The sequence below is a fragment of the Pichia membranifaciens genome, assembly GCF_001661235.1.
Source record: "Pichia membranifaciens NRRL Y-2026 unplaced genomic scaffold PICMEscaffold_1, whole genome shotgun sequence".
Taxonomy (NCBI): domain Eukaryota; kingdom Fungi; phylum Ascomycota; class Pichiomycetes; order Pichiales; family Pichiaceae; genus Pichia; species Pichia membranifaciens.
Window position 1 is genome coordinate 1,437,537 of NW_017566982.1, and position 22,459 is coordinate 1,459,995.

Sequence of the window (22,459 nt, forward strand, 5' to 3'; positions counted from 1 at the left end):
AATTGAAAAAAAATATTGGTGCCTTTGTATAGAGTGGGAAAGAACAGGGGCTGGTCACGTGCTCAAGATCAAAAAGACGTGGTCAAACACGACTAGCTTCCTGAAGTTACAGCAAAATTACAACAAAGATAATAACATAATAGAAAATAAATCCCATTGATTTTTTATATACTAATATACACCCTAAATAAAATAGAAACAGATTTTTTTGACGAAGACAAACCGGCTAAATTTAAGCAGTAGCAGCAGAAGTGTACTTAGTGACAGCTCTGGTACCTTCAGAAACAGCATGCTTGGACAATTCACCTGGCAAGATCAATCTAACGGCAGTTTGAATTTCTCTAGCGGAAATGGTAGACTTCTTGTTGTATGCAGCTAATTTGGAAGCTTCTGACGCAATTCTTTCGAAAATGTCATTCACGAAAGAGTTCATGATAGACATTGCCTTTTGGGAGATACCGGTATCTGGATGGGTTTGCTTCAAAACCTTATAGATGTAGGAAGAATAAGTTTCCTTTCTGGTCTTAGATCTCTTCTTAGTTTCGGTTGCTGCAGCGGTTTTCTTACCAGCTGGCTTCTTCTCAGCTGGAGCTTTGGATGCGACTTTGTCTGCCTTTGGAGCCATTTTGTGATTACTTTTGGTTGTTTAATAAACTTGAGTTGAGAAAGGAAAAAGAAAAATAAAAATAAAATCAACAGATACTACACCCAGAGAGAAAATCAAACCGAAACAAATCGAGAGAAGTGGGAAAGCTCTGGGAATGGGTGTGGATTTAAATAACAACTTCACCTGGCAAGCCATGTATACGCTCAGCAGGCAAAAATGGGATTGTTTATTATTTAGCGTCAGTTTCGCGCGCATACTTTTTCTTCTACATGGCCTTAACAAAATTGCAAAATCAAACTTTTACCTCACCATCAGTTAGTTTTTTATCTGTTTCGCACCTTTTCTACCGGACCAGTTTTTAACACATCGCGTGTAAACTACAGACCGCTCGCCCTCCAGCCTTCCCGGATTAGCCACACCCTTTTCATTGTTATGCTGTCCTCAAAGCTTGCTTTGTCTGTTGCACTACTGCATCTTAGACTTTTTATGAATATATGGCATTTTTTATAAATACAAGCAGCAATCCCCTTCTTCTCCACCCTTTTCTTCCCTGTTGGTTGTGTAGTTCATACTCAATTTCACAAATTAATTCTTTTTTTCTTGTATTCTTTTCTTTCTCTAAGCAAAGTATCAAACACTTACAAATAAATACAAATAACAATGTCCGGCGGTAAAGGTGGTAAAGCAGGTTCTTCTGAAAAAGCATCAACTTCAAGATCAGCAAAAGCTGGTTTGACTTTTCCAGTCGGTAGAGTCCACAGACTCTTGAGAAAGGGTAACTACGCACAAAGAATTGGTTCTGGTGCTCCAGTTTATCTGACTGCAGTTTTGGAGTACTTAGCTGCTGAAATCTTAGAATTGGCAGGTAACGCCGCAAGAGATAACAAGAAGACCAGAATCATTCCAAGACATTTACAATTAGCCATCAGAAATGATGAAGAATTGAACAAGTTGCTTGGTCATGTCACTATTGCTCAAGGTGGTGTTTTGCCAAACATCCACCAATCCTTGTTGCCAAAGAAGTCTGCAAAGGCCAAGGCTTCTCAAGAATTATAAGCATCTTGATGTTTGGGTTATAAAAGATTGTCTTCTTCTAAGGGTATAAAATGTGTATATTAGTTTTTTCTTATTATTTCCAGTGTATAGTGTGATGCTATAAACTCAAAGTTAGCCATAAGTCTCCGCTTCGCGGTCATGAAAATCATTGTGCTCTTCCCTTTTAGGAAAGAGGAAAGGTATCTTATACGAAAGAGGCACCGGGGCAACTTCTACATATACAAAAATTGATGAGCCTCAGGATTGGGTCAAAAATCTGTTGCCCTTCTCCAGAAATGGACTTATTCCCCTGTTTGCTTATTGCTTTTACCTCTTTCTTCTTTTCCTGCTCCCTTTCTTCTTCTTCTTCTTCCTCTCATGTCGCTTTCTTTCTCTATATTTCCTTTTTTTCTCTCTTTCTTTCTCCAGGACTCGGATACTACTCATCGTACTCAAAGCTCTCCTTTAAATAATCGTAAATACATTAACAATGCCAATCAGAAGAATTCTCAAGGTTGTCAGAGAACAATACGACTCTTTACAAAAGAGATTCGGTAACACATCAGACAAGAAGGAGACAACTGCACCTCTTGCAGATGCTGACGCTCCAGCTGACGAACAACCAGCTGCTGAAGAAGCACCAATTGCTGCTTCTGCTGTGAAGTCAGAAGTTGCTGCTTAATTCAGAAGGCAAAACCGCTGAGCTTCCCTTTGTTTTAGTATCATCATGAGTTTTTTTTTAATCTTCCTAGCTTTCAATTGACTTTCTTACTTTGAATATTTTTCCTCTTCAAGGTTTTTTTACTAAAAAAAACATTTGCTAATTACTGATGTTTCTGATTTGATGTTCTCTGTGTTAATGTAGCTCCATCTTTTTTTTTCTCCTCGAGTTTTAATTCAAATTTAAATATATAAATACTAAATAATATTTGTATAACACTTTAATCAAATAATATATTCAAATATCCATCAAAACAAAAACGTGTTAGTTGGTTAAATAGTATTAGTTTGTTGGTACAGAAATATACATGTTTCGTGCTAAACAAATTGAAATACAAAGACTTATTGATTAGTGGTTCAAAACTTATTGTACAACGTAATCCCAAACACAAAGTTCTCCTTCTAGTGAGACTGACACAAGGCTTTTGCCTGAGTGGTGACTCTTCACCTGCATTATTGGACTATCACACTCGCTAGCCTTCAGGTTGAAAAGTAACTCTTGTGACTGAATATCCCAGAACAAAATGTTACCTTGCTCATCTCCAGAGTTGATCATTGATTCATTATTGTAGACAATAAAATTCGTTCCTAACGAGTATTTTTCAGCAATGGGTAAACCATCTACATTTCTGTAGGTTTTCAGCACTTTATTATTCATGTAATCCCATAATCTGAGAACACCATCCAACGAGCTTGAGAGAATGTATTTGGAGTTTGGGGAGAAGCACACGTGGCTGATAGGAAAAGAGGAGCCTTCTTTGTCGTAGATCAATGTTTTCAAACATCCTCCTGTCTCGGTGTCGAACAATCTGATTAACCCGTCATATGAGCCACTTACGATGATTGTGTCGTCGAAGCTGAGGTCCAAGCTTGAGATCGGGTCGGAATGGGCGCTCAATGTCCGCATACTACGGCCTCTTTTGCAATCCCACACTCTTATATTTTCGTCGGACGACCCGCTGATTAGTATTCGTGATCTTTTGTCGAATTTCAAGCAATTCACGTGGTATGTGTGGTTTTTCAAAAGTTTGATTGTTTTCTCGTACTTGAGATCCCATATGCGGATTGTCAAGTCATCAGATGCGCTAGCTAGATACTTGTTGTTAAACGAAAACGCTATGTCGGAGATACCTTCGTTATGTCCTCGCAGTGTGGCAAGCAACTTTCCTGTTTGTGCTTCCCAGAGCTTGACGGTTTTGTCAGCCGAACATGTTGCGATAGTGTGACCGTCGGGACTAATTTCCACAGTAGATACTAGATGCTGATGCGTTTTAGGTATTCTATATCGAAGTTTGTATTTGAGGCTATTGTTGTCCATTATTCTGTGTCCACTGTTGTTGTACTTTACAAGCTGGCGCAGTGTTTTACCGGGAGATACGTGCTAACACGTGCTGGCCGAGGTAAGTCCCACATCTACGGTCGAGGATGAGGTAAGACCGCGAGGATTTTATCACTGTGAAATTTCTTACGTTGCGAGGAAAAATACTATTTCTTGCGTTCACGGAAGAGAAGTAGATAATAAGTGGCTAAATAGTATACAAGAAGCTGATGACCCAAAAAAGTGCTATTAAAAACAAAAAACGAGAGGAAGATGCGAAGTGAAGGGAATAGTATCATATATAAATCCGGACAGTGCCTACGCCGGGTAGTGTGAAGGACTATCTGTATTGTTTGGCGGTTTCGTTCATCACGTTTTCGTAGCTTGGAGGCCCTTCGCCGTCATCGTTGTTGTCGTTGTCGTTGTCGTTGTAGTTGAAATTGTAGTTGCTGGAGCCCTCATTGGGGCCGACAGCACCGTAGCTGTTCTCCACACGGCTCAGCGGGGAGGCGACGTACTGGCTCCTCTGCGATTTCATGAGCGGGGTGTTTGAGCGAGGACTCAAGCTGTTGGAGTTGAGCAGGTTGTTGTTGTTGAACTCGGAGTTCTGCGAGTTGTGTCTGCTGCTCTCTAGAAAGGGTTCCGGGTGGTTGAACTTGATGCGGGTCTGGTTAGGCTGCTTGTTGATCACCACGTGGGTGGTCTGCGAAGGCGAGACGATGAAGATCTGTCTCTCCTCGTCGTCAACACGCACCTTGTCCGGGTTTTCGAGGATGATGTACCACGCGTGCAGCATGCCGGGAATCCATCCTAAGAGACAGAGACAGACGTTGATGAGGAAGTCGCACGAGCAGAGTCCCTTTTTGATGCACACGGGCAGCGGAGGGAACAACACAGCGAGGACGATGAGCAGACAGTCGCAGCAGCAGCAGTCGCAGCAGCAGAAACACATGTGGAGGGGGGTGCAGGGGGAGGTGGAGTGAAGACCGTTTGGCTGTGAAAGAGGGTTAGTGGCAATAGAAATCCAAGTGGACACGCAAACACAGAACTAGCTCGTAGATCAGCACAACGGCTGCCTGCGAAGAAGGCGCTGCCCGATGTGGATAGAGACCGCCCGCAGAACGGCAGAAAAGCTCTGTTTTAAAGACGAGCCCGCAATGCGCCGTGGGGCAGCAGGCAAGCCGGGTCCGCAAAACCGGCGTGTTACGTAAGCACCCCCGATCGGGGCGCTCCCGCGTGGAGCGCCCCGAAGGAGAACGTCGGCCGCACTCGCTGGGCCGGGCCCGGCGGGGCGATAGTGATAGGCAGAACGGCAGGACAGGGGCCCGGCGCGGTTGATGTTCGTGGCGATGGAGCGGGGTGCCTGTAGGCCGGTGCTGCGGCGAGATGCAGGACCGGGTAGTGAAGGCAGCGGGTGTGCCGGTTTCGCCGTTCGCGGAGGTCGGCGTTGGCGTGTGTGTAGCTGTGAGTGTAGCCGGGAGGCGTGGAAATGTGTGTAGTGTACAAAGGTGGCAGGCGTGTATGCGTGATGGGTTGAAAGGAACGCCGGCGGTGTCTCGACTGGCGGGTTCCCTTCTGCACCGGCCCGGTTCAGAGGCGTTCCAGGCACTGGCGCAGGGCAGGTCTGGGCTGGCAGGCAGGCTTGCGGGCGCTGCTGACGAGCGGGGGCAGTGATGTAACTTGAGGAGCAGCAGCAGCAGCGGCAACTCTGCCGGCGGGAGGGCCCGCCGGGACCGCCCGCCAAAGCGGCGAGCCGGCGGGACAGGGTGTTGCAGCCATCGGGATTGCCCGTGTTGTCGCTGTCCCGGGTGGGGAGGTGCGGGCCGCATTAGCGCGGCGGCGTCTCAGTGGTGAAGAAGAATGGGACGAAGAAAAAAACAGAGTTGGCTGGAGACGCGAGCCAGCGGTGAGTGAAGAAAGAGGGCACTTAGTCTCGGTTGTTCGAAATCGCAGAAGGAAGAATCCCCCGTTCTACGAGTTTCTGGGCCCTTTTGGGCCAATTGGATGCGGTGCAAATTGCAGGAGGCTTTTCCAGGATGGGGATGCACAAGGGACCGGGCGGTTGGGGCAGCGTTGCAGCTGCGCTATCTCGTATAAAGGTGTTCACCATTCCTCCCTCTTGCTCTCGTGGCCCCCCTCCACCCCATGCTGCTTGCGGTTCGCCGGCCATCCCTGCCTCCTTGGGCCCCGGTCTTTGGCCTTTGTAATCTTCTTCTTCTTCTTTTCTTCCTCTTTCCTCCTCTTTCCTCTTCTCCCTCCTTCTCCTATCCCTCCATCCGTCAATTCAATTGTCCACACACCTCTATCTTGATATCTGTCTCCCGTCCCACGTCGCACGATTCGCCCACACGCACACTCACGTATCTAAGAACACACGGCATCGGAAAGTTCACCCTATCCGATACACCAAGACTGAGAATAGCTTGTGCACAACACCCTACAAGAGCAGCACTCACACACATATATTCTTGATGTATTTCACGTATCCGTCACCCAGCTACATGGACGACCGCGTGCGCAACAAGATGTCGCTTCGCACGGTAATATCGAACGGAGAAGAGCCCGGGTCCCTGCAGGCTGCTAGACCTTTCTACCTCTACAAGGGTTTGGACCCAAAGAAAGAGGAGGCACTGAAGATATATCCGGTGGACAGCAATAACAGCAGCGACTGCCCGGCGTCGAGAAACCCTTCGGTGTCGCCGTTCTCGTCCATCTCCTCTGCCTCCTCGTCTTCGACCATGCTGAACCCCATTCCAACGTATCAGGCCAGAAACAGCGTCAGTGGTCTCGGCTTTGGTGGGAACACCCGGGGTACGCTGTATGCTCTTCCCTCACCTCCTTCGTCGATATCCAAAGGCAGAGTGAGTTCGTTCAGTTTATACCACCAGGTGGCCGAACAACAGCTCCAACACCAGCAGCTCCATGAGCACTCCTTCTCGCCCTCGTCGTCAACTTCTTCGATGTCGAACTCAGACGTCGACGTGGATGAGTTGGACCACGATCTCGGCCATGAACACGGCCACGGCATCGAAATACAGGTCGACACCGAAACGGACGATATTGGGAACGAAAACGAGCTTATCAAGGAAATTCGATCTGGTATCGAAAACGACAGGGTCAAATATAAATGTAACTACACGGGATGTCATTACAAGGGTACGTTTTTGTCTAAGGATTATTTAAGGAGACACATCAGGGAACAACACAGACGTTCAAAGGAGCACATTTGCAAAGGGTTTCATTCCAACGGGGAAAAATGGGGGTGCAACAAGAAGTTCAGCAGGCCATACCAGTTAGTCAACCATTGGCGGGGACAGCGGTCGTTGAAGCGCTGTGGTGTCCCCCTTGGCGAGCTACGCCGCTGCGGCATCCACTAGGTAGTCCCGCTCTATCGATTTATATCCGTATGTACGCATAACTTTCATTTTCTAACTATATATACCTCCTGTTATCACATGCCACTACTGTCCTACTAACTTTGTTTCTAGACTGGTCGCCTTGCCGCCTTGCCGCCTTGCCGCTGGTCTCGCCTTTAAAAACCTAATTGCCTCATCAGCAGCATCGAATCGAGCCAACGCCATAATTATTTCCCATCGGAAGCTGCGTCCTCCCCGAGGCCGAACCGGCAATCCCGACCGCTGGAAATGTGTCAATTCCGCACCGCCGGCCGCAGGCTGCAGTCTCGAACCGCCCGTTGAGCCCGGCCCCACACACACCCACCGGCGACGATAAACGTAACAGCGGGCGGACGCCCGGGATATATGCGCGCGTTGCCACATACATATAATGTATTTCGGGCTAACGCCAGTCGCTTCGCAACGCCCGAGATCCAAGGTTCAGGGGCCGGCTGTTGCACAAATACGCACTGCCAGTCGCAGCTCGCAGCCCCCAGCCTGCAGTCTGCAGCCTGCAGCCGGAGGAGAAGGCAGAAGGAGAGGCGGAAGAGGCAGAAGCAGCGGGGCGAACAGGGAAAGGATTCCGCCGGCCGCAGTAAGGAGGGGGAGCTAGGGGTCGCTGGAGGGAGGCGCCCACCCGAACACCCACCCCTCTGCCCGTATTTGGCCCCGTGTGCTGTGCTTTCGGGCTCCTGCTCCTTCCGGTGCAAAACAGCCGTATTCGCGTTTGCGTTCGCGTTTGCGGCAGCTGCCACTGGGTCTCCCTGAATTCCCCTGGCTGGCCTTGCCGTCGCTCCGACGGCTGAAGCGGGGCGAGGAGGGTCTGGCCCACCCCAGAGCCCAGAGCCTGGATTTCAGTGGGGCTCTGGGCTCTGGGCGCTCGTCCGGTGCCCGGCTTTCCACATGCATCCATGCATGCAGGTTGTCGTTTTCGGTAAGTGGGATTGCTGTCGTATGCACACAGAGGTACGATCTGGGGCAGGGCGGCCCCGCGCAACCTGCCCCAGGCCACACCACGCTACACCCTGTGACCTACGTACTCTATTCCATTCCGTTCTATCCTGCGATAGTATTTGGGACTATCCTATACGACAGGGTGGACGGCTGGTTCAATCGGCCCGAACACCGTATGCAATTCGAGACCAGTGGAGGTTGCATGTATGTATATAGACGGAGTCAGTAGCTAGCACGAAGCAGAGCAGCACGTAGCGGAGCAGCACAACAGGGGCCAAGCAGGAATGGCCACAATGTTGTCGGATGTCCTCTGTTGTGCCGCGTTACTTATTGTACGCTGTTATCTGCGAAGCGGTCCCTGTTGTGTAATCTGCGAAGCAGGCCGACAAGCTGGTCTCAACCCGAGGCAGGCGTAGGTAGATCCGGAAGAGACACGCAGAAAGTGAAGAAAAAGAAAAGAGAGGGGAAAAAAAGAAATAGACGGGCGCATAGAAGAGGCGTGCGGACTGCGGAAGCCGATGAGAAAGCTGTAGCATACGGTCCTGAAAACAGAGGGTTAACCGGGCGTCCCCGGTGGTGCATACAGGAATGCAAAATGGGAAGGAGGAGGAAGCGTTGGGCGAGGGCGCTCTCCGCTGGAAAAAGTGCGGGGCCTAGGAAGCGAGACGCCGGAAGACTCCTTTTGAAGCATTTTTCACCTGCGCGGTCTCATTCTAGCAGTGAATTACGCATCATTACCGCTTGCCGGAATTAAAACAGAGCTTCCAAGGCGGAAAAAAACAATGTTGTGTTACGTAAGCCGGAGACGGTGGCGGCTTAGAGAGAGACCTGGCAGATAAGTAATGGTCATTTTGTGATAAATCACAAAAGAGAACACCAAAGAAATGATGCTGTTGTCCTTGTAGAGAGAACATTTAGGACCTCGAAACCAGCCACACCAAAAGAGCACCGTATATAAAGGTGTGGAGCTGCTTAGCGAATGTCGTAGCCGAGATACTTGTTCGGATCTGCAGGATGATCTTCGGTTCCGCTCCCACCCTCACTTTTATCACGAAGTAGCAATCCACCGACCGACCGATGAATAGCACAAAAGTCCTGCAGGAACCATGGCAGTTCATGGGACTGGAGCAATCTCAGGCGCCCGACCTGCTCTCCGAAGAAGAATACTTCGCTGAGACCTCCGATGACGTCTCCACCGCCCAATTCCAAATTCCAAAAATCTACTGCAGCACTAAGGACAAGAAGTTTGATCTTTTCGACAAGTTCAGCTATGCGCAGCTAATCGAGTTTTTGGTGAGGTCGAGAATAGCTCAATGCCATAGGGCTGACAAGTCCCCGGGGCGGGTCCCGAAACAGGGCAAGCGGGACAGGGGGGTCTTCTACGAGTGGCTCAAGGCTCACGTCGACTTGCACAGCAAACAGTGTAACGACTTCATCACCGAGAACGAGAACTCTTTACTCAGGCTGAAAAACAAGCGCCAGCTTCTCATGTTCTTGAACCGGAGATTTGAAAAGACTCACCACTTGCGAAATGACGCATCCAAATACACAGACCGCGTAAGCATCTTTAGATCTTTGGTGAAGGGCAGCACTTCGACTAACGCTAACCCAGTGGTACTTCCCGTGCTCCTCTTCTCAATGCTACTTACCTTCGTCTTTGTCTTGATGTTGTTTACACTTTTTTTCAAAACCAACACATTCGAGCGGCTCTTCTACTCGTATCCTCCGTATATGCATCTCATAAAGACCTCAAAAACATTTTTGTTGGCGATGGTACGGGATTTATGAAAAATTGTATATCCTTCAATTGTTTGGTACAGCCTTTATATAGATATATATTGCCTAATTTTGGTTTCACCCATGTTGCCACGAATGGCGGCTTCTCCAAGATTCGCTCGAGAAGAGGTTCGCGACAGTGAAAAAGCATTAGTCAAGCTGGGCGCTCAAATGATGAAGAGCACATTTACAGGTATTGTATTATTGTTTTGAACTCAAATCCGTGTTTGTCAAAAGTAAATGGTACGAGGGTCAAAGACCGGCTGCTCTATATTTGTTGTTACTCATTAGATTAGCTGCAATGGGATCACTCAAGACATTTATAAAGTCTGTCCGGAACAGCAAAACAATTGCTGCAGAACGTGCAGTGATCCGGAAAGAAAGTGCTAAAATAAGGTCTTCGTTTAGAGACATTCATCTGGACAACGACAAAAGAAAAAGAAACATTCAAAAACTTTTATATTTGTACATTCTAGGGGAGCCAACGTACTTCGGACAAGTCGAATGTTTGAAATTGCTAGCGTCTCCACGTTTTACCGACAAAAGAGTCGGTTACATGGCCACCATGTTGATATTGGACGAATCCCAGGATATCCTCACACTTCTTACCAACTCATTGGACATCGATATGAAGTCATCAAATCAATTCATTGTCGGGTTGGCTCTATGTACACTTGGTAACATTGCTTCCCCTGAATTGGCAAAAGACTTGTATCCTGACGTCGAGAAACTATTAACATCTCAACAGTCTTACATCAAGAAAAAAGCTGCACTAGTTGCTGCCAAATTGGTCGAAAAAGATCCCATGCTAACTGAGGTTTATTTGCCTTATATCAGTGACCTACTCAATGAGAAATCACACGGTGTATTATTGGGTACTTGTTGTTTAATTGATTCTATTTATTACCATGATGAAACAAGTCGTCCGCAACTAAAGCAGTTGGTTCCTAAATTACTTGCACAAATCAAACTATTGACAACAACTGGATATTCTCCCGAATATAGTGTCAAGGGAATTTCGGACCCGTTTTTGACTGTTTCTTTAATGAAGTCATTGAGGACTATTCTTCAGCATGACAATGATTCCCAGTATTTAGAATCACTCAATGACTTATTGACTCAAGTTTGCGCAAATTTCGAGAACACAAAAGGTGCAGGGTGTGCGATATTGTATGAGACGGTGAAAACTATCTTTGCTGTTGATTCAGATTCCTCACTAAAGGTTTTAGGTATCAACATTTTGAGTAAGTTTTTGATTCAAAAGGACAACAATATAAGATATGTTGCATTGGATACCCTTTTACAGGTGATTGAGTTTGAACCATTAGCTGTGCAAAGACACAGAGCAACAATCGTTGGCTGTTTGCACGATGGTGATATATCCATTCGTCGTAGAGCTTTAGAATTGACATTTGGCATCATGAATCAGCAAAACATCAAACTCTTAACGAAGGAGTTATTGAAGTACTTGACGAATGAAGAAGATGAAGAATTAAAGACCTACATAACAACCCAACTATCCATATCATGTGAAAAATACAATGCTAATTTAGAGTGGACCTTAGAAACGATGATTTCAATGTTGAACACAGCAGGTAATTATTGTAATGACACCATTCTATCTTCCATTCTAGCTATGATTATGCAGGTTGGAAATAAAAGCCTAACTAAGAAAATCCTAACTGATATGATCACCACCTTGAAGGCGGGGCTATATGATCAGTATGGATTATCTTTAGTCACAGTCTGGTGTCTTGGAGAATACGCAGATTTGGTGATTGCAAATATTGACAAAGAGATAACAGAGGAATCGATTGTCGAGTTGATTAATTCTGTTCTTGCAGTTGCCAATTATTCTACGGAACAGCAGAAAATTCAAATCAAAATTTACGTTTTGACCTCATGTTTGAAATTATCTACCAAAATTCAAAAGCCAAGTTTAATTGAGAAACTCAGACAGATAATCAATCGATCCACAACTGACATGAATCTTGAGATTCAATCACGTGCCATTGAGTATGCGAAGATTTTCAGTGAACCTATATCTATTAAGAGGGGATTGTTAGAAAGAATGCCGGCTCCTAGCATTAGAAAGCATGAGAGCCTGTCTCTATTGAATAGATCACACAACCTGGTGTCCGGTAATGGTGCAGGTGATGGAAGCTCTAAAACAGGTGACATTCTATTAGATTTACTGGGAGACGATTTTGCTAGTAGTAACAATGCTGGCGGCAATGTGAAGAAAGAGAAAGAGTCTGCGATTGACCTTCTCTCTGATATTTTCGGAGGTTCCTCTATAACCAACAATGCTGCAAATCCTGCTGAGCAGAAAAATGGTAACATATTGGGATTGTTCAACAGTCAAGCTGCTGGTAACACCACTGGTGGTTTCAATGGTACGACTATTGCTGATAGCCCTAGCTTAGCAAGCTTTACTGCGAAAATTGCCGAGCCTGAGTCAATCGAGGGCTTCAACGATGGTATGATCAAAGTTGGGTTTGTGGAAAAGAGCGTTGGGAACGGGGCTGCCAATTTGGAGGCGATAGTGAAAAACGTAAGCACAACCGGTGCATCTATCAGCGGGATATCTGTTTTGTGCGCTGTGCCAAAGCACCAAAAGTTGCAGCTATCTTCCATCTCGAAGACGGTTCTTGCTACGCAGGATTTTACAGTACTGGACGTAAAGATTACTGGAAACCCAGGCTCAAAGGTGAAGATCCGTGTGAAGCTCAGTTACGTTGCCAACGGATCCAAGGTGGACAGGCAGTTTGACTTTGCTGGCGTGAAGGCGGTGTTGTAATTTGCCCATAACCTATCTATAAACTATTAGTTTCGATCACCTGCATGCTCATACAGTATATACGTAGAGTCGGGAGCGACGCGTCGAATTTGAGTCTGTCTGTTTTGCGGCATAAATTGCGGGCGAAGAAAGCGGAAAGGAGAAAAAAAAGTCGGACGAGCGTGCGAGGGTGGGAGCAGAAAGGCAAACGATGGATAGGCAGCTGGCCAAGGGACGAACACCACTTCCTCTCTGCTGAGACCTGTATGAACAATTGAGTAAAGCCAACACAGCAGCACAAGCAATCAGACTCAGCAATGGATTTCAAAAACATTCAAGTTCAAGCACAACAATACTTGACCAAGATCGATGCAGTAAGTACCGCTCGTTTTTGAGGGTTAGTAGACAGCTCAGCCTACTAATACCCGCTACCCCTTTGGATCTCTGCGACAGGATGTGAAACTAACATTGGCGGTCAATGACCATAAACCTCGTTCTCCACAGAGCACCAAGCACGTCTCCGTCTTGGACACCTTTGAGGCTCAAACCAAGCTGCCAAGATCCTACGCGGTCTTGGGTGCCGGCGCCCTCTACTTCTTGATGGTCTTCTTAAACTTTGGCGGGATTGGCCAATTGTTGAGCAACCTCGCCGGGTTTGCTCTTCCAGGCTACCTCTCCTTGAAGGCGTTGAAGACCAGAACCAGCACCGACGACACCAAGTTGTTGACCTACTGGGTTGTGTTTGCCGCCTTGCAAATCGTTGAGTTCTGGTCCAAGACCATTCTCTACTGGATCCCAGCATACTTCTTGTTCAAGACTTTGTTCTTGCTCTACATCGCTTTGCCAAGCACCAACGGTGCCGAGTTGATCTACAAGAGCGTTCTTGCCCCATTGACCGACAGATTTGTCGTTGCCGACGGTCCAGCCGCCGACTTGATGGACAAGGTTGGAGAGAAGGTCGAGTAAGTTTCCCAGTGAGCAGAGCTGAGAGAGAGACAGGCGCACCCCCGTCTCACATTACACTACACGTTCGCTGTACCCATTCACCCGGGTGTGCCACACCCACTTTATTCGTTGTCTTTATATTTTTTCTCTAGGATGATGAAGTACGTATATATTTTTTTTCCTGAATTTAGTTTCATCTGATAAGATGAAGGCTTGGTTGGCTGATTACCTTTTCACAGACGCCCTGCCCCTCCTCCCTGGCGCGAACCGCGGCCGGGAAAGAAAAATGATGCCGATGTAACAAAAACCCTCATCGGGTCGATCGGCTTTTTTTCTCGACAACCCGCGTCGATCAGCGTCGGAGAATGGAGCTCGGCGCTCGGCGCTCGGTGCTCGGCGCGGTGAAACGCAGCCGGACGCGGCCATGTAAGCGTCCCGGCGGTGCTTGGCCGGGCGGCAAACACCGTTTCCCGCACAAGCGGCGGAACGGCGCCAGCAAGGGCCGCGCTGGGCGGGTGCGCCGCCTTTCCCCGTTTCTCCGTGGCAGCCAACGGTCATCTGAGTCGAGGACGGTCCGCCGCCGGGGGGGAGCAGTGTGCCCCGGTGAGGGGAAGGGTTATGTTGCAGGGGCGGGGTCACGGCTGGCGCTTACGTGTGGCGGGCGCTGTGGGAGAGGAGACGGGCAGGGAGGCAGTGACGGGAAGCAGTACGAGGACAACGAGACAGACAGACAGGCAGGCCCGGGCTAGACGAACCTGGCCGGCCGCTGAATAAACTGCTGGTCTGGCTACTTCTGGTCCGGGGCGTTGGCGAAAAGTTCCCTTCGTCCAGGAAGGAGGGCTGAACGCCTCTCCTGCGGCCTGCCCCACCCCCGCAAAATAGCGACGCCGGCACACAAGCCCGGCACAGCTCCCATTTACCCATGAGTCGCGGGCGCCGCAGCGGCTGCGCGAGAAGGCCGCCATTGTTCCTTGCGACAGGTTGTGACCACGGCCAAAGGTTTGCCGCGGCTAGTGAGTCAATGTCGAAGAATGTCCGTCCGTCACTGTGCACGCAGAAAGTGCACACGTTGGATGAGCTCCTGGTGACCCCGTCCCCCCGGATTTTACAAAAAAAGATATAAAAACAAACAGCCGGCCTGCTGACGACGGACTGCAGTTTTTTCTCTTCCCCCCACCCCCCTGACTGGCACAGAGACACGTATATAAGCTCCTGCATCTCTCCCCTGGTTTACCTCTTGAACTTTTGTTCTGTTCCCACTCCCCTTCGTTTCGTTTCGTTTGTCTGTTGCGCCCAGGTCACTCTGTGTAACTTAACCGGACAAGAATAAGTAGTTTCTTTCGTTTCTGCACTGTGCTTCCTTTCTTTCTCTCTCGTTGCACGTAAAGGAAAAACACTCAAACACACATATACACACACACACACACACAAAAGATGATCTTCAGCAAAAAAGATAAGGCTGCCGAGGACAGCAACGCAGACGTCGTGCAGCATGAGTACGACGTGAACTCGCTCGGATCTGACCGTCCAGACCTCGAGGCCCAACCGTCGAGCGCCTCCTTCCAGACGTTCAAGAGCGACGACCCGAACGCCGGTGCACTCAGCATCCACATGATGGAAAAGCCAGATCTGTCCTGCCCCTCCATCACCAGATACCTCAAAACCAGATTCACAGAGCTCCTTCCAACGAAGCAGTCCATCGCCGCCAACCGACATCTTCTCAACCCACTCCCGGGTTTGAGGATGATTGGAGGCAAGCAGTGGTTGATGATTCTCTCTGCCTTCATAGCATGGTCCTGGGATGCCTACGATTTCTTCTCCATCTCGCTTAACGCCAAGGAGCTTGCAAACGATTTCGGCAAAACCGTCAAGGACATCACGTGGGGTATCACTGTCGTGTTGATGTTGAGATCCGTCGGAGGCTTCTTCTTCGGGTATCTTGGTGACAAGTACGGTAGAAAGTGGTCCTTGATCCTCAACTTGATGTTTGTGTGTGTCTTGGAAATCGGTACCGGTTTCATCAAGACGTACGAACAGTTCTTGGGTGTCAGAGCGGTTTTTGGTATCATGTTGGGTGGTGTCTACGGTAACGCTGCTGCTACCGCCTTGGACGATTGTCCACTTGAGGCTAGAGGTTTCATTTCCGGATTCCTACAACAAGGTTATGCTTTCGGTTACTTGTTGGCTGTCGTCTTCAAAAGAGCCATTGCAGATAACGCCAAGCAGAGATGGAGAGCCATGTTCTGGTTTGGTTCCGGTGTCTGCTTCTTGATCTGTGTCTTTAGAGCAATGTTGCCTGAAACCAAGGCGTTCTTAAAGCAAAAGGAAATCGAAAGATACAATATCGAGCACGGCATCCACCAGAAGAGTTTCAAGGAAAAAGCTGTTGACTCTCTCAAAATCTACTGGTTGATGATTCTGTATATGATCTTGTTGATGGCAGGTTTCAACTTTATGTCCCACGGTTCCCAGGATTTGTACCCAACCTTGTTGAGTGTGAGATACAACTTTTCTGAAGATGCACAGACTGTCACAAACTGTGTGGCCAACTTCGGTGCCATTGTCGGTGGTATTATGGTCGGACACTTTTCGAACTTTGTTGGTAGAAGATTGTCCATCATGATCTGTTGTGTTGCTGGCGGTGCGCTCATCTACCCATGGGCTTTCGTCGACAACGCCAACATCAACGCTGGTGTCTTCTTCCTCCAGTTCTTTGTCCAAGGTTCCTGGGGTGTGGTGCCAGTCTACCTCTCAGAAATGGCCCCTCCAGACTTCAAGGCGTTCGTTGTCGGTATCTCCTACCAGTTGGGTAACTTGGCCTCCTCTGCGTCGTCCACGATCGAGACCACCATTGGCGAGCAATTCCCAATGGTGTCCCCAACGGGAAAGAAGATCTTTGACTACGCCACCGTCATGGCCATCTTTGTTGGCTGTGTCTTTGGATACGTGCTGATCGTTGCCTTCTTGGGCCCAGAGCGCCAACTGCGCAACATGGACGGCGAGACCGAGGAAGCCGGAGTCGATTACGAGGTTGAGATGGAGAAGGTGAAGCACGACGAGGACGCCCCTGAGACCGGCTCAAACCAGGGCACGTCGAAGGCTACCTGATTCTGGCGGAAGCGGAGATGGGAGAACACCAGGGGTATCCGGATACCAATGGCTCCCTCTTTGTGATCTGCCTGCGCATGCAATCGCAACATACCTATCTATATATTTCACTCCTGTATTTTCTACCCTACTTCTTATTCACCACAATAATTTAGATCTCCTACGTTTCGTCATGTGTCGTCATGTGTCGTCATGTGCTCACCACCCCGGATGGCTCTTTCTGCTGCTTACGTCATATTTGCTGGTGCGGAAAACCCGGTGCACGTGACAGCAGCAAGAACCACTTACTGCGTCTACTGTGTATGCGAGAGCCACCTGGCCTCAATCCCGGGGTCGCAGCAGGAACACATGTCTGCCAATGCAGCAGAGGGGAGGAGTCCAATTCTTCTGCAAAGAGAGTACTGCCTGTCACCATACAATGACATAATGGCTTGTGTCTACCCCGGCCGGTGCGGTCCTCCGCATGCCCTGTCTACCCCGGCAGGCCCAGCCTGCATCAGCAGGTGCCCGGAATGGGGGCATGCGGGGTGGGGTGCAGGAAACCGGGGATGTGAATTCTCTCTGCGGTCGCTCCGACGTACCGAAGCTCCCGTGCTGTTGACGTAGACGACGAGAGGGGAGGGCTGGCAGCAGCAGGGCCTGCGCACAGAGGCGCCCACGCAAACGCCGCCCTGTCCTCCGTGCGCAGGCCCGGCTGGCGGCCGTAGGGACGCAACGCGCAGCATTTTCTCCCGGCATCACCCGGGCTGTGCAAAAAAAACCTACGGTGCTTACCTAAGCCGGGGCAGCGGACTCGGAGAGAACCGGAAGGCAGGGCAGCTCCTGTGTCTGGCGCCTGCAGGGGCGCCCGCTTCCGGCCTACCATGGACGTCGCCGGAGGGACCGGACGGTGGGTAATAGACGTACAGGTCGTCAAGTACACGGTGTGGCCGTCGTGTTTTGCGTTGTACCCGGGTGTGTCGGTGCACAGGCGCTAGCTACCTGTAAGACCCATCCGTCCCCGAGAGAGGCGCTTCAATAGCCCCTAGCAAGCGGAGGAGACGCCGGACCGGAAGGAAGGCAGCCCAGCCCCGCGCTCCCCACACAGACTGCCCGATCGGGAAGGCCCCGGGGCAAGACGCTTGCACAAAACCTCCGGGACGGGGTCTACTTTTGGCTGCAGTACGTTGACTTCTCCCTGTCTCCGGCCTGCTCCCGTCTTCTGAGCTCCCGCCCGGTATTCTCCCCCCCTAGGCCGCCGTTACGTCGTGGGAGCGCTGTCTGGCGCAGGGGCCATCTGTATAAATAGTGTCGCATCCCCACACTGCCTCGTGGTGTCCGTTTCTGCGGCCTCTTCCAATCTCTTGAATGATAATAGTTTGGCTTGGTAAGTGATTTAGTTCTGCAGCAAATAGAAGGCGTTTGAAATCAAAGCATTTTATTCTTTTAACCAAAACACACCCACACTCTCGCACGCACTCTCTCGCACGCATACACACACACACACACACACACACACACACTTACAGACGAAAACATAGAAACACATACAAACACGCACACAAAATGGCACCAACCGCTGTTGATATCCAGAAGGAATACAGAGAAAACGTCTCGACCGAGCACCAGGCTCCTTTCAACAAAAACGAAAGAAAGTCCTCCATCTCGTCCAAGCTTGGTCTGAACCCAGACGCAAAGATCCACTACAACTCGGCCGTCCCTATCTTGTATGAGGACGGTTTGAAGGAAAAGGGCACTACGATCTCCTCGTCGGGAGCCTTGATCGCTTTCTCCGGAACAAAGACCGGTAGATCGCCAAAGGACAAGAGAATTGTTGACGAAGAAACCTCCTCCGAACACATCTGGTGGGGGCCTGTCAACAAGAAGGTGGACGAAAACACATGGAACATCTCCAAGTCTAGAGCTATCGACTACTTGCGTACCAGAGAGAAGGTCTACATCATTGATGCTTTTGCCGGTTGGGACCCAAGGTACAGAATCAAGGTCAGAATCGTCTGTGCAAGAGCATACCACGCTTTGTTCATGAAGAACATGTTGATCAGACCAACTACCGAAGAATTGAAAAACTTTGGGGAACCAGACTTCACCATCTGGAATGCGGGTCAGTTCCCTGCCAACGTCTACACCAAGGGTATGACCTCCTCGACATCGGTGGAAATCAACTTCAAATCCATGGAAATGGTCATCTTGGGTACCGAGTACGCTGGTGAAATGAAGAAGGGTATCTTCACTGTCATGTTCTACTTGATGCCTATCAAGCACAAGATCTTGACCTTGCATTCTTCCGCTAACCAAGGTGTGAAAGAAGGTGACGTGACGTTGTTTTTTGGTCTTTCCGGTACGGGTAAGACGACTTTATCTGCTGATCCTCACAGAGAATTGATTGGTGATGATGAACACTGCTGGTCTGACCACGGTGTTTTCAACATTGAAGGTGGTTGTTACGCCAAATGTTTGGACCTTTCTGCCGAAAGAGAACCAGAGATTTATAACGCCATCAGATTCGGTTCTGTTTTGGAAAATGTCATCTACGACCCAGTCACCAGATCCGTCGATTACGGTGCTGCTAGTATCACTGAAAACACAAGATGTGCATACCCAATCGAATTCATTCCATCCGCCAAGATTCCATGTCTTGCCGACTCCCATCCAAAGAACATCATTTTGTTAACATGTGATGCTAGAGGTGTCTTGCCTCCAGTCTCAAAGCTGACGAATTCCCAAGTCATGTACCATTTCATCTCTGGTTACACCTCCAAAATGGCAGGTACTGAAGTCGGTGTCACAGAGCCAGAAGCAACCTTCTCTGCTTGTTTTGGTCAACCTTTCTTGGTGTTACACCCAATGAAATACGCCCAACAATTGTCTGATAAAATGGCCGAACATAACTCCAATGCTTGGTTATTGAACACTGGTTGGTGTGGACAATCATACGTCAAGGGTGGTAAGAGATGCCCATTGAAGTACACTAGAGCTATCTTGGATTCTATCCACTCTGGAGAATTGGCTCAATCTGAATTTGAAACTTATCCAACTTTCGGATTACAAATTCCAAAGTCTTGTCCAGGTGTCCCTTCGGAAATCTTAAACCCATCGAAGTTCTGGGCAAGTGGTTCCCAAGATTTCAACTCAGAAGTTACTAATTTGGCACAATTATTCATGGAAAACTTTGAAAAGTACTCTGCAGGATGTACCCAAGAAGTTGTCGCTGCAGGTCCTGCTTTATAAAAAAATATGTGATTCTTCCCCTTTTCTCCCTTTATTTCTTTCCTTTTTTGTTAGTTTAATGTCATCACTTTATTCGTTTTTATTGGAAATATAAAACAAATATAGCATATAGTATTTATAGTATACTCTTTTTTTCTGGGTTTATAAAAAAAATTATAAAATTTTATCAATATTACAGCAAAGAAAGTAAAATAAATAAATAGTGAATAGTTCTGAATATGGTTTATATAGAGGAAGCGGCATAGGTAGAGAAATGTCTCTAAAATAGTTTACTTACTTTTGTGAAGAACCGGAAGCTGGCCATTGATGAGTACTGGTTTGGGAAGATTTTTTTCGTCCACTTGGACTTCATAGCCTGAAGGTGATACAATATTCTCATGGAAACCAGTGATTAACCTCGCCAATGGTTCAGCATACCAGCGAGTATTGTTCCATTTGAAATATCCTACATGTCCGCCCAATGACGTGTTGATCATTGTCATGTATGGGTTATATTTTGCCTGGTCTAGTGGTAGTGCACCTACTTGTAATCCACCCGTGATAGGATCATCCAACGAACTTATGTTAACAAATGGAGTCCTAATTTGTTGTACTTTATAGATAGGTGACGCTTGGGTATAGTAGTCATCTGCACATGTAAAACCAAACATTTTCGAGGTGAAAATATCGTCAAACTTCTTCAACTTCCAAATCTTTCTTATAATTTGATTCGTGTATTGGGACTTGAAGATAGGATTCACCAATAGTTCGTCTGAATGAGACTTCAGTAACATCATCAATGGGAATGTCATTGCTGTTGAGTAAAACAAAGAAGAAATAAATCCATTTTCAAGAAAGTAAGAGGAGCCACGTAAATCCCAGATCGATGCCAACGCAATAGCTAAGGTAACATTGGAATTTTCGCCTTCCTGGGCTAAATAATTAGACATCACAATGGAGCCCAAACTTATTCCAAAAAGATAAATCTTCCTGTTTGGATACTTTTTTTTGAAAAACTTGATCACACCTCGAATATCTTCTGTCCATAAAGCACAAAATAGCCTTGGTGTGGTGATTTTGACATTACCACAACCTCTGGAATTCATAACGTAAAGGTCAAAATCCGGGTTCTCCGAGAGTTTGCTGAAAAGACATCTGATATAAGACTCGGCTGAAGATCCTGACAACCCGGTAAGTGCAATAACAATTGCATTTGAATCAGTACTGCCTTGATCTGCAATCTCTTTTGGGGACATGTACCTGATGAAATTATCGATTTCTTCAGGCTGATTTTCAGGAACAACTATCTTAGAGGTATCAACTCCATCGAACGTCTTTTTGGATACCACACGATCCAATGCCACACACCCTCCATCATCAGCATACATTATCTGACGTGCAAAGTACAAGACATCGACATTTCGAAATCTTCTTATACCGGCAAACATTGTTTGCAAATGTCCGTTGAATAAAAACGGGTTCACCATCGACCATGCCTTCGCCCTAAATTCAGGAATATTTTCATTGATAAACTCCTCCATGTTGATCGAGCCCTTCAGTTTCGAGTTCATAAACCGGACCTGGTGGTACGGGTAGGAAGGCATGACCCGATTGATTATGTCATAGTTGTTTATAAATGAGATGATGGTAAATGAAAGAACCAAAATAACGCATGCATCTTGGAACATTCGGGTCGAAATTCCAATCGAATTGGCAGTACTATAGATGAAATCCGTCAGCGCCATCTCGAAGACGTATCTTTCAGTTCCCAATTAGCAGCCCATTCAATATCACACTCAATAGAGCATCTGCCAGTGGAGACAAATGATCGGGAGAAGGGCGGAAAAGTGACGTAGGAAAAACGTGTACTAAGAAATCAACTTATATCAATCAAATTGAATTCAAGCTTAAAAAATTGTCGTAGAGGATTATTACAAGAGAAAACAAAACAAATTGTAAAGCTCCTTATCAGGGGCTCGAACTCTGGACATTTCAGGGAAAAGTTCTACTAAAAAGCCTAATGCTCCACCGACTAAGCTAACCAGAAATTTCACCTCGCCGTTTTGTCGGTTGCGCTTTTCGGCTCCTACCTGTACAACACTTACTTAAACGATCAGAAACAAATCAAGCCCTGTGCGTTGCAGCTTTATAGCAGACTGTTGTAATCTAGCTATTCTATTATGAATATCCATTGTATATGTTCACTTTTTCTTATGTTTGTTGCTTATTAATTTATAACTAATATAACTAGCCTACAAACTAATATTCTCAAACATAAATACAAGGGACAAACCTCTTGTATTTATACACTTACACCTTCGGTTAAACTTGCCATTATTCATTTATCATGGCGGCTAACTTTCCAGTTTTAGATTACTTAAGATGCCTTATCATGATAAGACTCTTATCTCTTATCACTCGATCATGATTGGCTTCGGCATCTTATCTCAACACCCCACCATAATCTAAACACTTGTAGATATGTTCGACATTCCAGCTAGACCAACAAACTTATTGAATTTAATCTTGGCTAAACTTTTAGTCAACATATCCGCAACCATATTTTCAGTGTTGATTGAAACTATTTCACAGTTTCCTTCTGAAATATGATGTCT

General features: G+C 47.4%; 10 protein-coding genes and 1 non-coding gene across 11 annotated transcripts; 5 read left to right on the forward strand and 6 right to left on the reverse strand.

Moving 5' to 3' along the window:
• Positions 1–179: 179 nt before the first annotated feature.
• Positions 180–759, reverse strand: PICMEDRAFT_14498 (hypothetical protein). Its single transcript, XM_019160403.1, has one exon. It carries the CDS (start codon positions 623–625, stop codon positions 233–235), a length of 393 nt encoding a protein of 130 aa, XP_019020106.1. The 5' UTR covers positions 626–759; the 3' UTR covers positions 180–232.
• Positions 760–1,019: 260 nt separating this feature from the next.
• Positions 1,020–1,779, forward strand: PICMEDRAFT_14500 (hypothetical protein). Its single transcript, XM_019160404.1, has one exon. The coding sequence runs from the start codon at positions 1,268–1,270 to the stop codon at positions 1,661–1,663; it is 396 nt and encodes a 131-aa protein (XP_019020107.1). The 5' UTR covers positions 1,020–1,267; the 3' UTR covers positions 1,664–1,779.
• An 835-nt stretch (positions 1,780–2,614) lies between these two features.
• Positions 2,615–3,741, reverse strand: PICMEDRAFT_14501 (hypothetical protein). The gene has a single exon (XM_019160405.1). It carries the CDS (start codon positions 3,678–3,680, stop codon positions 2,727–2,729), a length of 954 nt encoding a protein of 317 aa, XP_019020108.1. The 5' UTR covers positions 3,681–3,741; the 3' UTR covers positions 2,615–2,726.
• Positions 3,742–3,812: 71 nt separating this feature from the next.
• On the reverse strand, positions 3,813–4,745 carry PICMEDRAFT_14502 (hypothetical protein). Its single transcript, XM_019160406.1, has one exon. The coding sequence runs from the start codon at positions 4,630–4,632 to the stop codon at positions 4,021–4,023; it is 612 nt and encodes a 203-aa protein (XP_019020109.1). The 5' UTR covers positions 4,633–4,745; the 3' UTR covers positions 3,813–4,020.
• A 1,460-nt stretch (positions 4,746–6,205) lies between these two features.
• On the forward strand, positions 6,206–7,057 carry PICMEDRAFT_70578 (hypothetical protein; the record flags this gene model as incomplete). The annotated part of the gene is made up of 1 exon (XM_019163678.1): positions 6,206–7,057. The coding sequence occupies one exon, from the start codon at positions 6,206–6,208 to the stop codon at positions 7,055–7,057; it is 852 nt and encodes a 283-aa protein (XP_019020110.1).
• Positions 7,058–7,268: 211 nt separating this feature from the next.
• Positions 7,269–8,207, reverse strand: PICMEDRAFT_89958 (hypothetical protein). The gene has a single exon (XM_019165054.1). The coding sequence runs from the start codon at positions 7,986–7,988 to the stop codon at positions 7,479–7,481; it is 510 nt and encodes a 169-aa protein (XP_019020111.1). The 5' UTR covers positions 7,989–8,207; the 3' UTR covers positions 7,269–7,478.
• An 899-nt stretch (positions 8,208–9,106) lies between these two features.
• On the forward strand, positions 9,107–13,550 carry PICMEDRAFT_70579 (hypothetical protein; the record flags this gene model as incomplete). Its single annotated transcript, XM_019163679.1, has 4 exons — positions 9,107–9,802; positions 10,134–12,587; positions 12,887–12,958; positions 13,038–13,550. The coding sequence occupies 4 exons, from the start codon at positions 9,107–9,109 to the stop codon at positions 13,548–13,550; spliced, it is 3,735 nt and encodes a 1,244-aa protein (XP_019020112.1).
• Positions 13,551–15,143: 1,593 nt separating this feature from the next.
• On the forward strand, positions 15,144–17,064 carry PICMEDRAFT_57134 (hypothetical protein; the record flags this gene model as incomplete). Its single annotated transcript, XM_019163216.1, has 2 exons — positions 15,144–16,547; positions 17,035–17,064. 2 exons carry the CDS (start codon positions 15,144–15,146, stop codon positions 17,062–17,064), a joined length of 1,434 nt encoding a protein of 477 aa, XP_019020113.1.
• Positions 17,065–18,182: 1,118 nt separating this feature from the next.
• On the forward strand, positions 18,183–19,865 carry PICMEDRAFT_70581 (hypothetical protein; the record flags this gene model as incomplete). The annotated part of the gene is made up of 1 exon (XM_019163680.1): positions 18,183–19,865. The coding sequence occupies one exon, from the start codon at positions 18,183–18,185 to the stop codon at positions 19,863–19,865; it is 1,683 nt and encodes a 560-aa protein (XP_019020114.1).
• Positions 19,866–20,134: 269 nt separating this feature from the next.
• Positions 20,135–21,448, reverse strand: PICMEDRAFT_29634 (hypothetical protein; the record flags this gene model as incomplete). Its single annotated transcript, XM_019162601.1, has 1 exon — positions 20,135–21,448. One exon carries the CDS (start codon positions 21,446–21,448, stop codon positions 20,135–20,137), a length of 1,314 nt encoding a protein of 437 aa, XP_019020115.1.
• Positions 21,449–21,805: 357 nt separating this feature from the next.
• PICMEDRAFT_t29 lies at positions 21,806–21,891 on the reverse strand. Its single transcript has one exon. It is a non-coding gene; the product is annotated as a tRNA-Lys (tRNA).
• Positions 21,892–22,459: the final 568 nt, after the last annotated feature.

Excerpts from the sequence above, each read along its gene's own strand:
- PICMEDRAFT_89958 (XM_019165054.1), bottom strand. The coding sequence starts at position 7,988 with ATGGATGCATGTGGAAAGCCGGGCACCGGACGAGCGCCCAGAGCCCAG.
- PICMEDRAFT_14500 (XM_019160404.1), top strand. The coding sequence starts at position 1,268 with ATGTCCGGCGGTAAAGGTGGTAAAGCAGGTTCTTCTGAAAAAGCATCA.
- PICMEDRAFT_14502 (XM_019160406.1), bottom strand. The coding sequence starts at position 4,632 with ATGTGTTTCTGCTGCTGCGACTGCTGCTGCTGCGACTGTCTGCTCATC.
- PICMEDRAFT_14501 (XM_019160405.1), bottom strand. The coding sequence starts at position 3,680 with ATGGACAACAATAGCCTCAAATACAAACTTCGATATAGAATACCTAAA.
- PICMEDRAFT_14498 (XM_019160403.1), bottom strand. The coding sequence starts at position 625 with ATGGCTCCAAAGGCAGACAAAGTCGCATCCAAAGCTCCAGCTGAGAAG.